We start from the raw sequence: 19,246 nt of genomic DNA, 5'->3' as shown, positions 1-19,246 counted from the left end.
CAGATGGTGACTACAGCCATGAAATTAAAAGACACCTACTCCCTAGACGTAAAGTTATGACCAACCTAGACAGCATATTAAAAAGAAGAGACATTACTTTCCCAACAAAGGTCCATCTAGTCAAGGCTCTGGTTTTTCAAGTAGTCATGTATGGATGTGAGAGTAAGACTATAAAGAAAGCTGAGCACCAAAGAATTGATGCTTGTGAACTGTGGTGTTGGGGAAGACTCTTGAGAGTCCCTTGGACTGCAAGAAGATCTAACCAGTCCATCCTAAAGGAAATCAGTCCTGAATGTTCATTGGAAGGACTGATGTTGAAGCTGAAACTCCAATACTTTGGCCACCTCATGCGAAGAGTTGACTCATTTGAAAAGACCCTGATGCTGGGAAAGATTGAAGGCAGGAGGAGAAGGGGACAACAGAGGATGAGATGGTTGGATGGCATCACCGACTCAATGGCCATGAGTTTGAGTGAACTCCAGGGCTTGGTGATGGACAGGGAGGCCTCGTGTGCTGCAGTCCATGGGGTCGCAGAGTTGGACACGACTGACCAACAAAGAGAAGAGTTGAATCTTGTCAATTTCTTTTCTGAATCTATTATGATGTTGTCATATGGTTGCCCCCCCTTTTTTCTGTTAATGTGAAGAAATATATTGATTGGGTTTTTAATGTTGAGCTAACTTTGTCTTATTGAAATAAACCTCTGGTCTATTATTTTTTTATTGCTGGAACAGATTTGCTAATATTTTGTCAGATTTTTTTGCATTTATATTCATGAAGGATGTTGGCCTATCCTCTTTTCTTATAATAGTTTTGATTTTGATATCAGAATTATACTCACATCAAATCAGTTGGAACTTATACCCTTCTCTGTTTCCTCTAAGACTTTGTGTAAGATTGGTGTTATATTTATTCCTGACATATCTATTCATCAGTGAACCCATTTGGCCTAGAGTTTCTTTGTGGGAACATTTTAAATCATGAATTCAATTTCTTTAAGTAGATATGGTCTTCATATTTTCCATTTCTTTTTGTGTTAAGGCAAACTGTTTTTTTCAATAAATTTGTCCATTCCATTTACACTGTTGAATTTATTGCCATAAAGTTGTTGATAATATCCATTTATTCCCCTTTTTAATGTCTGTACAATCTGTAGTGATATCACATTTTTCATTCCTGTTATTGGCTATTGTGTTTTCTTTTTTTCTTGATGAGCCAAGCTTGCTAAGTTTTATCAATTTTATCAATCTTTTCAATGAACCAACTTCTGACTTTGTTAATTTTCTCTATTGTTTTTCTCAGTGTTTCTATGAAACAATAAGATAAATGAATAAATTAATAAAAGAAAGGGAATCGATGAAATAGATTTTGCTTCTGTTATTCTGGATTTAATTTGCTTATCTTTTTCTATTTTCTTAAGGTAGAAACTTAGAACATTGATTTTAAATCTTTTTTCTTTTCTGAAATAGGTATTTAAAACTACACATTTTTATTAAGTCCAACTTCAGCATGACCCCACAGTTTGTGATGTTTTATTTTCATTGTTGTTATTTAGTCACTATGTCGTGTCCAACTCTTTTGCACTAGTGCCACCTGAGAAGCCCCAAAACAAGTCTAAGTGCAGATAAATGCCCAGTGTGTGCTAAGTGGCTTCAGTCATGTCTGACTCTTTGCAATACCATGGCCTGCCATGCTCCTCTGTCCATGGGATTTCCCAGGCAAGAATACTGGAGTGGGTTGTCATTTCCTTCTCCAGGGGATCTTCCCAACCCAAGGATCGAACCCACATCTACTGCACTGGCAGGCGGATTCTTTACTAGTGAGCCATCTGGGAAGCCCATCCAATTAAAAGCGTTTTTTAATTTCCTTTTTTTTTTTACATTTAGAAGTGCATTTGTCAATTCCTAAATATTTGGGGATTTGCTATTTATGATTAATTTCATTTTGGTCAAACTATTCCTAGTATCCTGAGATTCTTTCTGTCATGGATTGATGTTGATTTTGAATTGAATGAAAACCTGTAAGGTATTAATATTTTGAAATGTACAGAGACTCACTGTATGTCCCAGTGTATGGTCTATTTTTTTTAACATTCTGCCATTCTTGGGTTCTATAAATGTTAATTAAGTCAAGTTGGTTAACAGATCTACACATTTCAACTGAGCGAAAAGTGTTAAAATCTCCAGCTATCATTGTATCCTTTTATATTTCTCCGTTTAGCTCTGGTCAGTTTTTGGTTGATGTATTTTGAAGTGCTATTAGTAGGTACATACACATTCGAGATTTCATATCACCTCTTGAATTGATCTTTTATCATTATGAAATGTCCATATTTTTCTTTGGAAATACTCTTTGTCTTGAAATCTACTTAGCTCTGATAATACTATAGTCATACAGCTTTCTTATGCTTGCTACTTGCATGGTATGTTTCACCACACTTTTATTTTTCAAACTTTCTATGTCTTTACACTTAAACTATACTTCCTACAAGCAGCATAAAGTTGGGTCTTGCTTATTTCCCCCCCTAGCTTGATAATCACTGCCTTTCAATTGAAAGTATTGGTGTGGTTGTCTTTACCATACTCCCCTTTGTTTTCTATTTTTCATCTACTTTTTCCTCTGTTCATCTTCTCCCTTCTTTTATGTTAGTTGAGGTTTTTAGTATTTCATTTTATTTTCTCTGTTGGATTTTTAGCTGTGCCCTTTTGTATTACTTTCTAGTGGTTGCTGTAAGGTTTATAGTATGTACCTTAAACCAATCATAGTCTATTAAGAATAAATAACACACCACTTCATATTTCACAAACTAATAACCTTCAGTTCAGTTCAGTTCAGTCGCTCAGTCATGTCCGACTCTTTGCGACTTCATGAATCACAGCATGCCAGTCCTCCCTGTCCATCACCAACTCCCGGAGTTCACTCAGACTCACGTCCATCGAGTCAGTGATGCCATCCAGCCATCTCATCCTCTGTCGTCTCCTTCTCCTCCTGCCCCCAATCCCTCCCAGCATCAGAGTCTTTTCCAATGAGTCAACTCTTCACATGAGGTGGCCAAAGTACTGGAGTTTCAGCTTTAGCATCTTTCCTTCCAAAGAAACCCCAGGGTTGATCTCCTTCAGAATGGACTGGTTGGATCTCCTTGCAGTCCAAGGGACTCTCAAGAGTCTTCTCCAACACCATAGTTCAAAAGCATCAATTCTTCGGTGCTCAGCTTTCTTCACAGTCCAACTCTCACATTCATACATGACTACTGGAAAAACCATAGCCTTGACTAGACGGACCTTACTCGGCAAAGTAATATCTCTGCTTTTGAATATGCTATCTAGGGTGGTCATAACTTTTCTTCCAAGGAGGAAGCATCTTTTAATTTCATGGCTGTAGTCACCATCTACAGTGATTTTGGAGCCCAAAAAAATAAAGTCTGACACTGTTTCCACTGTTTCCCCATCTATTTGCCATGAAGTGATGGGACTGGATGCCATGATCTTCACTTTCTGAATGTTGAGCTTTAAGCCAACTTTTTCACTCTCCTCTTTCACTTTCAATAAGAGGCTTTTTAGTTTCTCTTCACTTTCTGTCCTAAGGGTGGTGTCATCTGCATATCTGAGGTTATTGATATTTCTCCCAGCAATCTTGATTCCAGCTTGTGTTTCTTCCAGTCCATCACACCTTAATTCTATTTACCACCACAACCTCATCTTTGAGGTTGTTGTCACATATTTTATTTCTATATACTTTATAAGCTTTAGCTTACAGTGGTGTTATTTTTGTTTTAAACAGCCATATGCCTCTTAAGAAAATTAATAGAAGCCAAATATCTAGTATTTTATCTTTTGGCCCATTACTATTACTAGTACTTTTGGGGCCTTCCCACAGACAGCGCTTCCATCAGGTGTCATTTTCCCTCTGCTTAAAGAACTTCTTTCCATAGTTCTTTTTTTTTTCTCTAAGATTAATTTAGTTGTGTCAGGTCTTAGTTGTTTCCAGGCAGAGGTGGGAGAAGAGGGGATTCTTCCCCAACCAGAGATCAGACCCATGTCCCTTCCACTGCAAGGCAAATTCTTAACCTCTGGACCACCAGGGAAGTCCTGCTTTCTGTACTTCTTGTAGTGAAGGTCTGCTGATGGCAAATTTTGTCAGTTTTAGTTTATCTGAAAATGTATTTATAGAAAAGTCTTCCTTTGAGGGATATTTTTGTTGGACACAGAATTCTGGCTTGATGGTAATTTTCTTTTAGTACATTAACTATGACATTCCATTGTCTTCTGACTGCTTTTGTTTACAGTGGGAAGTCAATCATGACCCTATTATTCCATTCTGTGTATTGTGTCATATTTCTCTGGTTACTTTCAAGATTTTATTTTTATCCCTGGCATTCAGTTTTTTGATTGTGAGCAACCTACCTTTGGTTTTCCTTGATTTATCCTGCTTCGGGCTCATTGAACCTCTGCTAATATGTTTTCCACCAAATTTAAGAGATTTTTGACAATTTTTTTTTTTAACTACTTTCCCTCTCCTCTTCTTCCTTCTGGTATTCCAGCTACTTGCAAGTTACAGATACAAATATGACATAGTCCCACAGGTCACTAAGGCTCTTTATTGTTTCTAATCTTGTTTTTCTCTGTTTTTCAGATTGGATAATTTCAGTGGTCCATCTTCACATTTACTATTAGGACTAGCCAATAAATTTTTCATTTCTGATATTTATTTTTCTATTGTTTCCATTTGGGAGGCTTAGACTCCCCATCCTTTAAGTGAATACTTTTTTTAGTCCATAAATGTATTTTAACAACTGCTTTCAAGCCATTGCCTACTAATTCCAACATTGGATATCACTGGTATCACAGTGCTCTCCTTTGGATCTCTCTCCCTGAGCCATGATCAAGAAATTGACCCAAGAACTTCCCTGGTAGTCCAGGGGCTAAGGCTCCATGTTCCCAGTGCAGGAGGCCCAGGTTCAGTCCCTGGTCAGGCGCAATGCAACTCAGAGTTCATGTGCCACAACTAGAGATCCTGCATGCCACAACTAAAAGAGGGCATATGCCACAACTAAGACCCAGGGCAGCCAAAAAAATGAATAAGTATTAGTTAATTAATTATACATTTGAAAAAAGAGTTTAAAAAGAGAAGAAACTGACCCAATGCAGAAAGCAAAGATAAACATGTAACTCATGTTTGGGTGTTCTTCTTCCCTTAGGATTGGGCGAGTACCGAAACCAGCTGCTTCACATATTGTGTCCAGGATCACGGGCTGTTCATAGTGAGATGGTGAGTCCAGTATGAAATGCTCCATCATGGCCACAATATATTTCCTATGTCAAGGTCTTTAAAAGTTATGCATAGAGTGTGATGCATTTAAAAATTCAGTGTAGAAATGTGCTATTAAAAAAAAAAAAAAAAACCTCTTAAAGTAAAAGGCTTTTGTAAAGGACAGAACCTTTTGTAATGTAAATATCAGCCCTGAATGGAAGCAACGTTGGAAAATATCTGAGGCCCTTTCCAAACAATGTATGAGAAAGACTTATCAGAAGCAATGTAGAAGTTACTCTCAATAAAGCAGGTTATATGCTGCACAGGAGGAGCCAAGGAAAGACCATACCTCCTTCTAAGGGAAATTGCCCTGCTTCACAGCTTTGACTCCTTAGAGAGTCATAGGACCTTATCCCTCCTTGATACAGCCTAGCATGAACAGGTAAGCTGGAGACAATCAGATTTTTTCTCCAAGGGTTTGAATTGGGACCACAGAGAGAACTGGTGGAGGGATGTGGATACTGATGGAGACGTTTTATGAGATAGGAGAGGCCAGAATAGCCATGATGAGCTGAAAACACAGTAAGTAATGAGGGAGTTGAAACCATAGAAAAGTTGACTGCTTGAGAAATGAAAATAGGGAATGAAATATAGTTGCTAAGGAAAGTAGAGAGGGGACTTCCCTGGTGGTCCAGTGGTTAAGAACCTGCCTTGCAATGCAGGGGATGTGGGTTCAATCCCTGGGCAGGGAACTAAGATCCCACATGTTACGGAGCAACTAAAGCCCATGTGCCACAACTACTGAGACCTTGAGTGACAACAAAAGATCCTGAATGATACAACGAGGATTCCACGTGCCTCAACTAAGACCCAGTGCAGGCAAATAAATAAATATTAAGAAGAAGAAGAAAAGTAGAGAAGCTATGAGAGACATGGAGAAAGAAATTAGTACCAACATCTGTTTCAGAACAAAGAGGTTTCTGAGTCTAATTCTAGGCTATTTATGTATTTATAATATCTACCCACAAACCCCTAAAATATACACCTTCCTCTTCACCATCCCACCTTGTATTTGAAGTAACATAAGTGAGCCTCTATTCTTCACCACTTACAGAGCTTAGCTAAAGGCACATATATTGTGCCTTACAGTTTTCCAGGCTCATAAAGGGCAGAAGTTGGATAGGCTCAGGCATTCCAGGCAGAGGGAACAGAATCATTAACAAAGATGCAGGGACCTGGATCCAAGTGTCTGTCCAGGGATTAGCAGATTTGTCTTATCCATTTGTATTCCAATTTGTTCCAAAGCAAGATTTGAGGCTGAATGTATGATACATGGAAAAAATAAGTAACTGAGAAAATGGATGTCTGATAGGAATAGAAATAGGAAAAGAAGGTTAATATCAGGAGTGGGGTCCCTAAAAAAATTAACAGAATTGGGTGTTTTGACTAAAACAAAGGAGGCATGAGTTGCTTCTTCTGCAGGCCTACAAGGAAAAGTTAGCGTTCAGGGTATTGCAGTACATACCTTTCCATCAGACTTCCAGGGTGGCGCTAGTGATAAAGAACCTCCCTGCCAATGCAGGAGAGGTAAGAGATGTGGGTTCAATCCCTGGGTTAGGAAGATCCCCTGGAAGAGGGCTTGGCAACCCACTCCAGTATTCTTGCCTGGAGAATCCCACAGAGAAACCTGGCAGGCTACAGTCCATAGGGTCACAAAGAGTCGGACATGACTGAAGCAACTTAGCATGTATGCACACACCTTTCCATCAGCCATTATTTACTCACCCAGTAATTCATTCAGTCATTATTTATTCATCAAGTATTTATTAAGCATCTACTATGTACCAGATGCTAGGATGGCAGCTAAAGAAGAATAAAAGTTGAGTTGGTCCCACTCCAAGGGTTCTCAAATCTAGGAAATGAGCTAAACGGAAGACATAAACACACTACCAGAATCCAGAGACTCTTTGACCAGGACAAAGTATTGTGAGACACAAAGCAGGGAAACCAGTTTGATCAACAGCCGTGTTCTTTGATCACTTCTTCCATACCACTCAGTCTCAGCAATTGGGAAAATTGAACACTCCATACCAATTTCTAGCTGGCAGAAAACAATTTCATATGGCTTGTTCACAGCTGGAGCCAGAGAACCAAAATTGTTCTTCAGCATCTGCTTGCAGGCTGCAAAGCCCAGGGATAAGCACAAGACACCTCTACTAGTATTATTCGACTACCTGGCAAGTACTGAATACTAGCAATGTGCGGTAAACGAGGTGAGGGGTAGAGGATGGGGGTGGAGACCAAGCTCTGGCCTCAAGTGATCCCAGCTGTTTTGTAATCTGATAATTGTGCATGAAAAACCTCAGACCATAACTCCGAAAATAGCATGACTGTAATCATAACAAAATGGAACAACCACTGGCAAAATTTATTTTCTAGTTATCACTTCCAGAAGGAATTCTGTAACACTACTAGGGAAAGAGAAGAGAAAATTCTTTCAACTTCCTGTCACTAAGCCTCTGAATTATCCTCATCTACATCCATCCCTTCCTCCTTTCTCCTTTTCTGTTATAAAGTGTTCCACCCCTTGGCCACAACTGACCCACTTCCACATCCTCAGACACTTGGTTCTAGTCTTCATTTTATCTCTTTCATCTTCAACTTCTCTCTGTTTCTGCCAGGCAAATGCCTCACCTTAGCATTTAACATATTCAAGCCTTAATTTCATCTGAAAAAAAAAGAAATCCTGTCTACATGGTCTTTATGCCTTCTTAGCTCAATTCAGTCTGCTTTTTATCTCTAAAATTGTTTCCAAGATCTTCAATGACTTCCTAATTATCAAATCCAATGCTGTGTCTAGTTCTTCTCTTCATTAGCAGATGCATCATGACTGACCACATAACCAATAAGCACTCTGCTCCCCAGAAGAACATTATTCTTCCTTAGTCTTCTAATCTCTCTGGTCAGTTCTTATCCTACATGTTGGACCTTTGTCCAAACCTTGAATCATGGTGTTCCTTCTAGAAATCTTCCCTGATTCCCTCAGAATCAGTGTTAGGATCACCAACCATAGGCTTCCACTGCGCCAATGCTACTTCCTCAGCTGCTTCCCATAGTTCTTGTAACAATCATTCATCAAGAGCAATGGCCACTGTGCTAGGAGCTGAGAATACAGCTGTGAGGAAAAACATCCACAGGCCCTGCTCTCAAGGCCTCACAGTCTAATAGGAGAGACATACACTAATAAAATAATTACACAAACAAGTGAATAATTACACCCTGCGATGCATGCTTTAGAAGAGAAGATCACGGACAATGAAACTATAAATATAGAGAAAACTTCACTCTCTTCATTAACAAGACACAGGCCATTAAGGTGGTTGTGGGGGCTGCTGTTTGGACCAGAGCCTTGTGAGTGAGTGCAGCGGTGAGGGAGAGAGGGCATGGAGAATGTTCCACAAAGAAGGGACAACAAAGAACCGAAGTATAGCAATGACTGGGGAACAGTGGTACAAGTGAAGGCTTAGACATCCAAGCAGACCTCAGCCCATATGGGCACCTGAGGGGGTTTTTTTGTTTGTTTTACCTGAGGGTTTTTTTAAAAAATTGGTCCCTCTTTGGGACTTCCCTCATGGTCCAGTGGCTAAGACTCCAAGCTCCCAATGCAGGGGGCCAGGGTTCAATCCCTGGTCAAGGAACTAGATCCCACATGCTGCAACTAAGACCCAGGGCAGCCAAATAAATAATAATAATAATAAATAAGATAAACAACTGGTTCCTCTCCTAAAAGAAGTAGGAAGTCACTGAAGGGTTTTGAGTCGGGGGGTGGCATAATCAGATTGACAGTTGATCCCTTGGTATGGTATAGAGAATGGATTGGAAGGGACCTGGGTAGATGAGGGGAGTACCAGTGATAAAGCTTGACGAAGCTTTTACAACTGTCGAGGTGAGAGATGACAGTAGACAGGGCTAACGGGGTGGCCGTGAATAGGAACAAAGTGATCTGATTCAAGAGATTTAGGAAGTAAAGGGGCAAAGTCTCAGATCGAGGGCTTGAAGAGGAGATGAGGATGAGAGTGTAAGGATGTGAGGAAGCAAGGATGACACTGAGAAGGGTCACAAGAGGGAGGATCTAACTTAGGACAAAGAGAAGTGTATCAACTTGCCTTCGATTCTGCTCACCTCCTCCTGTCCTTTCTTCTGTGGGTCCCAGGCCTAGTCATCAGACTCAAAATCTCTGAATCATCTAAGACTGTCTTCTGGCCTTGCAACTCTTGCCCACTTACCCCTACCCTCATTACACCTCATCAAGATCAGTATTTCTAAAAGTATTGTCCCAGAGGGGCTTTTGAAGAGATCACACGAAGTGATGCAAAAAGGCAAGACTTTTCTTTGGTTCCTACAGGCAAATGATGCAAAATTCCAGACTTTTGATTTTTTTTTTTTTATGGTAACTGAGTTATAAAAGAGTACTAAAACTTGTTAGTCATAAACTAAAATTAGCCTTTAACTGGAGTTCACAGAAGACTCTAATTCAGTTCTCTGCTGAGGAGTCTGGCTGCCAGGCAATGTTTGGCAACGATGCAAAATTCCTCTTGCATACACACATGCAGCCAGTTGGAATTCTCGAAATTTTCAGGAAGGACACTCTGTTATTGGGGTATTACCAGTGATGTTTTGAGCTGGTCCTGGTTTATGGTGCCTGACGTTCATGAATTTTAATTACAAATTATGATTCATGGACTTCATCATGATCAATTTAATATGCCATGGTTATTTGATTAACCCTCTGGAATAGAGGGGAACATGTCTCTGACCATATTTCCTGCCACTTTCCTCCTCCCTTTCTCGCTGATCCAGAACACGTGTGAGCAAGCTCCCTCTCAGGAACTTTACACGTACTATGCCCTCTGTCAGGAATGCCTTCCCCCCAGAATATCACACAGTTAATTCCTTCACTGCCTTCAGGTCTTTCTCAAATGTCACCTCTATGAGCCACTGCTTCCCCCCATCCACCGTCTCCCCTGCCAAACCACTATGTTGAAACCATAATATTCTGGTTCCCTGAACTTCCTACTCCTTTCCCTGCCTTATTTTTCTTTAGGACACCCATCATCATCTGACAAACAATATATTTTACTTATTTGTTTATTGACAATTTATCTCCAAACTAAAAGATAAGCTCCCTGAGAGCAGGGTCTTGTGTTTGCTTTATTTGTTGCTATATCACCAATGGGCTTCCCTGGTGGCTCAGTGGTAAAGAACCTGCTTGCCAATGCAGGAGACACAGGTTCAATCCCTGGGTCGTGAAGATCCCCTGAAGAAGGAACCCCCTGAAATGGCAACCCATTCCAGTATTCTTGGCTGGGAAGTCCATGCACAGAGAAGCTTGATAGACTATAATCCATGGGGTTCCAAAAGAATCCAACACAATTTAGTGACTAAACAACAACAACAAATATCATCAATACCTAGAGCAATACCTGGCATATAGTAGGTGCTCAATAAATAATTGTTGAATGAGAATATTTATATCATCAGCATTTTTGTCCTCAATTTCCAACGCCCAGCTCTTAAAGCATGGGTACATATATTTCAAATCTGAACCATTCGCAGCCTTACTACCAAAGCAGATATAAATATAAACCCAGCAAAGTGTGCTTCTACAGTTACAATTCCTTGTTATCACTCCCCACCAGTCTCCTCATCCAAGGCTCACCCTTTTCTATCCTTCAAACTCACCCAGATCAAAATTTCCAAACAAAAATTGGAAGCATTCAGAATTCATATTCCACCCATTTTCAGGATTTAATATATTCCAGGCATTGTGCTAGGTTCAGGGGAATCAACAATGAATGAGACAGACATGATCCTTGACATCAGAGTCTTGACATTTACAGTCTAGTGGGGATATCACTACATCCTGCCTCCAGAAAGGGACCTTAACCCTTGATAGGAGAATATGTTGGGCAAACTGAGATGTGATGTATGAACAGGAGATTAAGGAGAGATTTGGGGCAGGTTGGGATGGGGCAGGTGGCAGCAGACAAAAAGACTATACCAAGAAGTCAGAGGAAATAGCAGTGTCAAAGGCTTAGAGGAGAACAACAGCATGGATGTCATTTTCCAGGAAGTGAGGGCAGTTCCGGTGTGGTGGAACTGAGGAATGAATCTTCACAGAGCAACGATGAGATCTGAAATCAGGTGGGTAGCAAAGGTTAGACCTGCCAAGGCCTTCTAGGCCATACAAAGACATTGATTGGACTTTTGGGACTTTATTCTGAGAGCAAGAGGGAGCCAATAGAAGACTTGATCACTGATACAAACAATGGAGTTTAAATTATTTTCCGTCCCCTGACAAATCCAATCCTGACATTCCCTCTCCACTGCAGGCCTCCAAGTCATAGCTGCCTCCTTCTGAAGCTTCTCTGCTGCTCCAACCTACATACCTCTCTCCCTTTTAACCCCAGGGATTGCATCCTCGCTTATCTTTATATGCCCCTGTTCTGTCTCCCCCACAGGCCTGAGTTTCCAGAGGACAGGGACTTCTCAAGGTTCTCTAGGTTGTCCCACACCCAGTTCATAACTGACCCAGGTTATAGGCCTCATGGAGACAAAAGAGTGATGAATATAACCTACAGCTTCTGCTCACATCCCACACAAGTATATTTACCCTGTTCTAAAACAACCCTTCCTTCCAAAGCAGCAGCATTGGTGTATGCAAGGCCAGCTGACCCACGTTTCTATCTTCTGTTTGCTGTTGCCTCTCTCCACTCTCAGTTTACCTAAAACCGCTAATGTCTCCCCTAATGGACTGGAGAAACTGATTCCCAAGCTTGTTCAAACCCCTAGAAAACTCCAATCTGTAGTTGACAGAAGCAGACTAGTAATTACTTGGGGCTAGGAAGTTGGGGAGAATGGACTGGGATGAGGTACAAGGAAACTGGGGAGTAGAGGAAGTGTGTTATATCTTTATTGTGGTAGTGGTTCACAACTGTATAACTTTGTAAAACCTGTCAACATATACAACTAAAATGGTCCATTTTGTTGTATGTGAACCAGTCCTCAGCAATGCCAAATTTAAAACAAACTGCATGTATATTATGAGTCGGCAGCCCCAAGGACAGTACGAGTTTCAAAACACAGTTCAACCCTGACATAAAACTAGGGCAAGGCCGTACGGGAAAAGCAGCCTTTCCATGGTTGCAGAGATCTAAGAATGGTGGGCGCACCTGCTATGGAAGGCCAGGTGAAAGAAGGAAAGGAGACCGGGCAAGCAATATGGAGGGGTGCGTGCTTAGCCGCTTAGACGCCACTCCATGGACTGTAGCCTGCCAGGTTCCTCCATCCATGGAATTATCTGGGCAAGAATACTGAAACAGGTTGCCACTTCCTACTCCAGGGGATATTCCCGACCAGCGATCAAACCTGAGTTTCCTGCATCTCCTGCATTTGCAGGCAGATTCTTTACCACTGTGCCACCTGGGAAACCCAATATAGAGGAAACCAGACCCAAATATGTAAAGTCATAAACAGCAGGCACACAGATACGGTCTCCAAATCTCAAAATACCTAGGCCTGAGATATTATTTAAGAATAAATAAATAGGAGCCCTGCTTCACAAAGCAAGAAACGGCATATTAATTGTAAGATGATACTTCATAAAGTGAAAGTGAAGTGAAAGTCACTCAGTCCTGTCTGACTCTTTGCAACTCCATGGACTATATATAGAGTCCATAAAATTCTCCAGGCTAGAATACTGGAGTGGGTAGCCTTTCCCTTCTCCAGGGGATCTTCCCAACCTAGGGATCGAACCCAGGTCCCCCGCATTGCAGATGGATTCTTTACTGACTGAGCTATCAGGGAAGCCCGATAATTTGTGAAGAGTTTGGAAAAAGTGATCCTTGAAGAACTGAGTGGCTTTGTCACAGAGAGCTCCTCAAGAAGCTGGGCCTTGCTTCTCCTCCTAGGGTGAGCTGGGTGGGTTAAGAAGGGTGACTCTTAGGTTTCCTGTGAGAAGAGATGACATCTGTCCAGGTGGCAACAAGGGCAGTCTGGATGGGCCAGTTTGGAGTGTGCAGTGTGTGAAAGGAGATGGGAAAAGAGCTTCTTTCCTCTTTGTCTGAGTGCTCTCTCCTCACAAGTCTCCCAAAACAGAAGACCTGAAGCATACAACCCCATATAATCTGTGTCTCTGTACAGTTCTCCTGCACTTCTTCTGTGAGCTCCCAAAGGCCTGTGTCTCCACCTAGCCCAGCACTGGGCACTCAGAAAAAGACGGGAAAAATAAATTCTTTGGGACAAGACTGTGACGGCAATGAGGAACATATTGGTAAGAGAGGGGGTGGGGGCTTAAGGATGATGGGCTGGTCAGGGTGGGTCATGGAGTGAGGGAATGGAATGGTGAGAGGAGGACAAGTGAAAGAGTGGTAGGAAACAGAAGTTTGGGGCAGTGTGGGAGAGGAGGCTAGGATTAGTGGGAGAGAGCAGGACCCGGTCAGAGGTCACTGGGAACACAGGCCAGGAGTCACAGGGAGAAAGTCAACAGGGAAAGGAAGATGAAGCGTCAGTAGCAGAGGTATGATCGGTGGTCACTGGCAGCGAAGGTCAGAGGTCATCAAGACAGAGCAGGTCGAGGTGTGTTACCTGCTTACGAGGAGGCGGTTGTTTGTGGGGCATCTTTGAAGAGGCAGGAAGCATCTCAACACTTGGAGCGCCTACAAAACGCTCCTCTGCCTGAGCACAAGAAGTTTGTCCGTCCCCTCAATAATGCACAGAAAATCCAGATTCTCTTCCACTTCAATTCCCAGTCTCAGAGGTTCTTTGGGGACAGCCGACGTTGTGGGTCCTCCGCGCCCTTGCAGAAGGGAATCGTCTCCTCCCTCGACGCGGTTACCCAGCAACTAACCAGCAGCCAAGGCGCAGGCGCCTCTGATGCCCCTCCCGGCTCGAGGGGAAGGCGGGGCTAGGCGCGCGGGGAACCACCGGCTCCACTAGGCCCCGCCCCCTCAGGCAAGACGACCGGCGGCCGCGCCACTAGAACTCCTGCATGCGGGAGGGACTCGGTCTCCAGACACCGCCTCCTCATGAATAATGCAGGATTCAGGCGGTGTCCCGGACCCGGAAGTGGAGTTGCCGAGTCACCGCAGTGGCTGAGCTGCTGACAGGAGGCGGCGGCGGAGGAGGAGGCGAGGCAAGACCTGCGGCTTTGCCCGGCCACTGACGCTGTAGCGCTAGGCAAGCCGACGGAGCCACGCCGGCCTCAGCCCGCCTGCAGATCTCCTGCCCCGCGCCCAACCCTCCATCTGCCCGACTGGTCCGGGGCGGCCTAGTCTGCACCACCCACCCGGCACCTGGGGCCGCCGCCCGGCGCGGTCCCCGTCGGCGTCCCCGGCCGCGCCCGGCCCCCGGCCCGCTCGCCCGCCGGCACCATGATGGAGGAGATCGACCGGTTCCAGGTGCCCACCGCGCACTCGGAGATGCAGCCGCTGGTGAGGGGGCGGGCGGCGGGCAGGCCAGGGCCGGGAGGGGGCGCTGCCGGAGGGGGAGGGAGGGAGTCAAGCCTTGGGGACTGTGCGGACGCCTCGGATGGGGTAGAGAGCCAAGAAAACGCATCGCCGGGGGAGGGGTACTTGTAGGACGAGAAAACCGTGGGAGAATATGTGGGATGACAGCAAAGAGGCCTGTAAGGGCGGAGAGCACTGTCAGCGGAGGCAGGCCGAGGGAGCTACGGGGAGCGCCGTCGGATGGAACCGAGCCGGGGCACAGTGGTGCACAACGTTAGTGGAGGCCCATAGCGGGGAAAGGAAGGGAACTGTCATGGGGCACCGCCGGAGGCAGGCCCAGGGGGCGAGGATGGGAGGTAGGGAGGCGTTTAGACCTAGAGGCCTATGATGCTCAGAGCGGGGGAGGGGGCCAGGAGCCGTCAGTCTGACGGACGCGAATAGGTTTGTAGAGGAGGAGGGGCCTGCCCGACAGTTCACTGGCAATGGGTGGGAACGCGGGGCCCGGGCCGAGGACCGGTAGGGGGACGGTGTCCAGGCAGGACCCGGGGATTCGGTTCTTCTCCGGAGGAGAGTACACGCAATCTAGGCTGGGGATGCAGGAGCCGGGTAGAGGAGAGCACGGCGGCGAGATGGAGAATCCAGGGCTCAGATGAGAGAGCTCGGAACCGGCTGGAGAGGGGGCGGGGCCGCACAGGAGCCGCCTGTGCCCACCGGTTCGAAAGAGCCCCGAGCATCCTAGGCCTGCGTGCTGGGAGTCCTTGCTGGGCTCCGATCCTGCCCGCGGTCCGGGAGTCAGGGAAGAATGATGTCATCGCTGCCGGCGCGGAGGGGATGGAAGGGGGAGGGCCGTGCACGGAGGCTGGCCTGGGAGAGGCCGTTCCCACTGGGGTCGGCTCCCCGTGTATACCTGACTGGCTTGTACATTTGCCCGGGGAGACACGCTGAGGCCTAGCGGCGGCGTCTCTTCCACTGATATAGGGAGAGGGAGAAGGAGGGGAGTGCTTCGGCTCTGTTCGCTTTGCTTTTCCTTCTTTCCCACTTGGAGTCCGGGTGGGAGCTGGAAGGAGGCAAGGCAGGCCGAGAATCTGAAGGTGTGGGTGCGGTATTCTCTGAGCTCAGCTGGAGCTGAACAGAGCTCTCCAAGTCTTGAAGCTCTGGGGTTCCTAACCTTCTCCCCTCTGTGTTAAGTGAACGTGAGGAACAGATTCTACCTTTGCCCCCCACCCCCACCCCGGCCCTGGCTGACAGATGTGCTTTGTGGCATTCTGAGCAAGTAATGTGTCCATTACAGCAGCCAAGACAGACCTTGACAGGGACCCATGACCTACTCTAAGCCACACCTTTTAGAGATGGTAGAGGGAATCATTAGAGGCCACCTGGCAGGAGACGTGTCGTTTTTTCCTCCTTTCCTGATGACTTAGTTCTAGGAGCCCAGAGAAGTTCTATAGAAGTGTACAGTATTAAACGGGGGAAAGAGATGCTGATGGACTTTTTTCCTAGCCTGATGCCATTATTGGATTGTTTGAGGGCCAGAAAATCCTGGTAAGAAGTCTGTCCCATGAACCTGAAGAACTTCAGGCTGGGCTAAGAGAATGTTCCTTTCTGGATTATCCTTCCAGCCAACCTGGTTTATCAAGCTAGACTGCCCTTCCAGTTCTTATCTAAGCAAGAATCAAAAGGAGGGCAGATGAAGAAGCAGAGGAAGAGATCCAAGGCATCAGAAGAGAGCACGAGTTGGTTCTTGCCTCCTATCTGGGGTTACTAAGATGGGAGGCAATAGCTGTTTTCCAGGGAGCGGGGAGAAGGAGAGGGTCACCAGGCTCCCCAGTCATCCCTGATGCCTCTGTTATTGAATGAAGTTATCAACAATCGTTTGTTTGAGTGAGTAGTGTCCTCAAAAGACTTCTGAACTATTTCTGGTCTGTGTGGCTCCAGAGTAGAAGTGCTTCTGGCGAGGAGGCAGTTATCAGAAAAGCTCTGAGTGACTTTAGACTCTTTTCTTTAAGGCTAAAGGAGCACTTCTCCGCAAGAGGATACTTTGTTGAGGCTGAATCTTACGGAAACAGCAATACAGTCATCCCCCATTCAGGGGTCATAGCCATTGCCCTGCATGCCTCTACCTCCCCATCTCTGTTCCAACGTCAAAGTTGAGGATTCCTAGAACTCCTTGAGCTTCCCAGGTGGCGCTAGGGGTATAGAACCTGCCTGCTAATCCAGAAGACATGAGATGTGGGTTTGATCCCTGGAGAAGGGCATGGCAACCTACTTCAGTGTTCTTGCCTGGAGAACCCCCATGAACAGAGGAACCTGATGGGCTACAGTCCATGGGGTTGCAAAGAGTTGGACACAACTGAAGCAACTTAGCATGCGTGCACACACTCACAGAACTCCTTAAGTGCTCTTTGTGCTATTGAGACCAATAAAATCTTGTGTGGAGTTTCCCCAAGAGTCTTCATTTTGGGGCATAAGGAATCAAGGTGGCATACTGCAGAAGAGAAGAGCAGAGTAGCTCTTTAGGGGTGTTTGGGTCGACCGTGAAAACCAGGGTCTAAGACTCAGCTGTGACCTAGTTCATATTTTGCCATTATTTATTGAGACCTCTAGGAAATCTCTCTTCTCTGAACTCAGTTTTCCTATTTATGAAGTGAAGACAAACTGCTTCTTTGAATAATACTTCCTTGCTCTTCCAAAGAATATCATAGCATCCTGATGTCATTGTTCCAGCAAATTCATTCACCAAATACTTGGTGAGCACCAGCTCTATTCCAGGTACTGCGCTAGGTACTAGGGACACAGTGGTTAGCAATACAGATATAGCCCTGACTTCTGGAGTTCACATTTCCACAGAAGTTACTGTTCATGCTCACCCTCCTCAGGATGAGGCCCTCCGAAGGCAGAGTGGGGGCTGTTTCCTTAAATCCTGAGGGAAACAGGGCAATACTGGTGTCAGTATCATTGCCCCTTCAGGACCAAGCTGTACTTACTGACAGTAGCCTGTCACATAGGGTTGATCAGCAAATAACCCTATCCCACCCTGGAGTGGCTGGAAGAATCCAGGGGCTATTCCTTACTTGGAAAGATGAACTCTAGATGGAAAACATCTTTTTTATTTTACTTGAAAGAGAAAATTTCACTTGAATAGGAGGCCTAGGGGAGTGGCAGGAGCTGGGAGAAAAAGCGCAGCCCGCCGATCTGGGTGTTTCCAAGGTGCTAATTTAAGCATTAGTTCCCTGTGGGAGGAAGAGGAAGAGGTCCCTGTTCTGTTGTTGGTGCTGCTGTTGCCACAGCTGCAGGAGCCTCCTGTCCCGAGTGGGAATTTGCCTGAAGGGAGTCCCCTCCCTCGTTTCCTCCTCACACCAAACTGGTATGGCTGCATCTCTGCAGCTGAACCAGGCCTGGGCCCAGCCCTGAGAGCTCCGCAAGCTCTGTCTCTTTATGAAAGGAATGAGAGCTCCTCTTGGAGACCTAGTCCCTGGGTTCCTCTCCTGCTATGTCTATCTCCTAGACACTCCTGAGTGTTTCTGAGCACAGATTTTCCCCGAGAAACTGCCAGGAACAGGCACACGTATGTCAGTTCTGTGGCCAAGCCACACACTGCAGTGATCTAGAGAGGCTCCCAGCTGTCCACAGTTCACTGTTGAGCAGGTGGGTTGAATTTTGGCTATTGTTTGTATTAGCAGCAGGGATAGGCTCTCTGGCCCTATTGTCTGTCTGCTGGGCTGGTTGGTACAGCCTCACAGTTTATGTCTTCTCTTTGACTGTAATTGGAGAGGAAGAGATTTGGTGCAAAAAAAGTGGGGTGGGGGTGGCATATGGCACCAGATGGGGTCTCTGTGCACTTGAGAGAAATACTAGCCTAGTCTCACTGAAACCCAGGTTATCCATGAACACATTTGTTTAGTTCATGAGCATATGCTCAGTTCCAGGTACTTTACAGATAAAGACAAGTGAAATCTCTCTAGGGGGTGGCCAGGAGAAGGCTGGGCTCAAATGGCTACAGGAAGGTTTTAGATACTTGTTAGGAAAGGGTGGAGATCAATGGAGGGCATTCCTGGTAAAGAGGGATACCTCCCAGGGGGAATGCTGAGGTTCTGACCCTTTGACCACATGAGATTGGAAAAGAGTTTCAGACTCCTCCTGACTCCTGGCACTCTGGGGTGGGGATGGTCAGGACATTAATTTAATGGGTGGGCCACAGCAGCTCCTGAAAGTGGCAGAGGGAACATTGTAAAGCTAGCAAGAAGCCGCTATGCAAATCGACCTACATATATTCTGTGGTTGGGGCACCTTAGGTCACCTCCTTATATCCATAGGAAGATGACTCTTCAGTTTAAGAGTGGATTCTGCTAGTGGTCCACGTACGTAGTTCATGACCCAGTAGCATTTCTCAGGCTCTGAAAGAGGCACACCCTTCTCTCTCTTCCTATATTGCAAAGTGAGGATCAGGTTTGCTCAGACCTCCAGCTCCTCCCTTATTGCTCATCTCCTCA

General features: G+C 45.2%; 2 protein-coding genes across 4 annotated transcripts in view; one reads left to right on the top strand and one right to left on the bottom strand.

Moving 5' to 3' along the window:
• Nucleotides 1–14,683, bottom strand: part of DNAI1 (dynein axonemal intermediate chain 1) — a 67,706-nt gene extending 53,023 nt beyond the window's left edge. Inside the window, exon 1 of the mRNA XM_068973630.1 lies at nucleotides 14,597–14,683. Coding sequence (XP_068829731.1) covers nucleotides 14,597–14,683 — 87 coding nt within the window. The remainder of the gene's footprint in view (nucleotides 1–14,596) is intronic.
• The window catches only part of FAM219A (family with sequence similarity 219 member A), a 57,731-nt gene continuing 53,140 nt past the window's right edge, over nucleotides 14,656–19,246 (top strand). For all 3 annotated transcript variants that reach the window (XM_068974024.1, XM_068974023.1, XM_068974022.1), the window contains exon 1: nucleotides 14,656–14,741. In XM_068974024.1, the coding sequence (XP_068830125.1) occupies nucleotides 14,682–14,741 (60 nt within the window). In that variant the 5' untranslated portion in view covers nucleotides 14,656–14,681. The remainder of the gene's footprint in view (nucleotides 14,742–19,246) is intronic.

This window comes from Capricornis sumatraensis, chromosome 6, assembly GCF_032405125.1.
Source record: "Capricornis sumatraensis isolate serow.1 chromosome 6, serow.2, whole genome shotgun sequence".
Lineage (NCBI taxonomy): Eukaryota > Metazoa > Chordata > Mammalia > Artiodactyla > Bovidae > Capricornis > Capricornis sumatraensis.
This window is presented reverse-complemented; position numbering and strand designations above follow the sequence as displayed.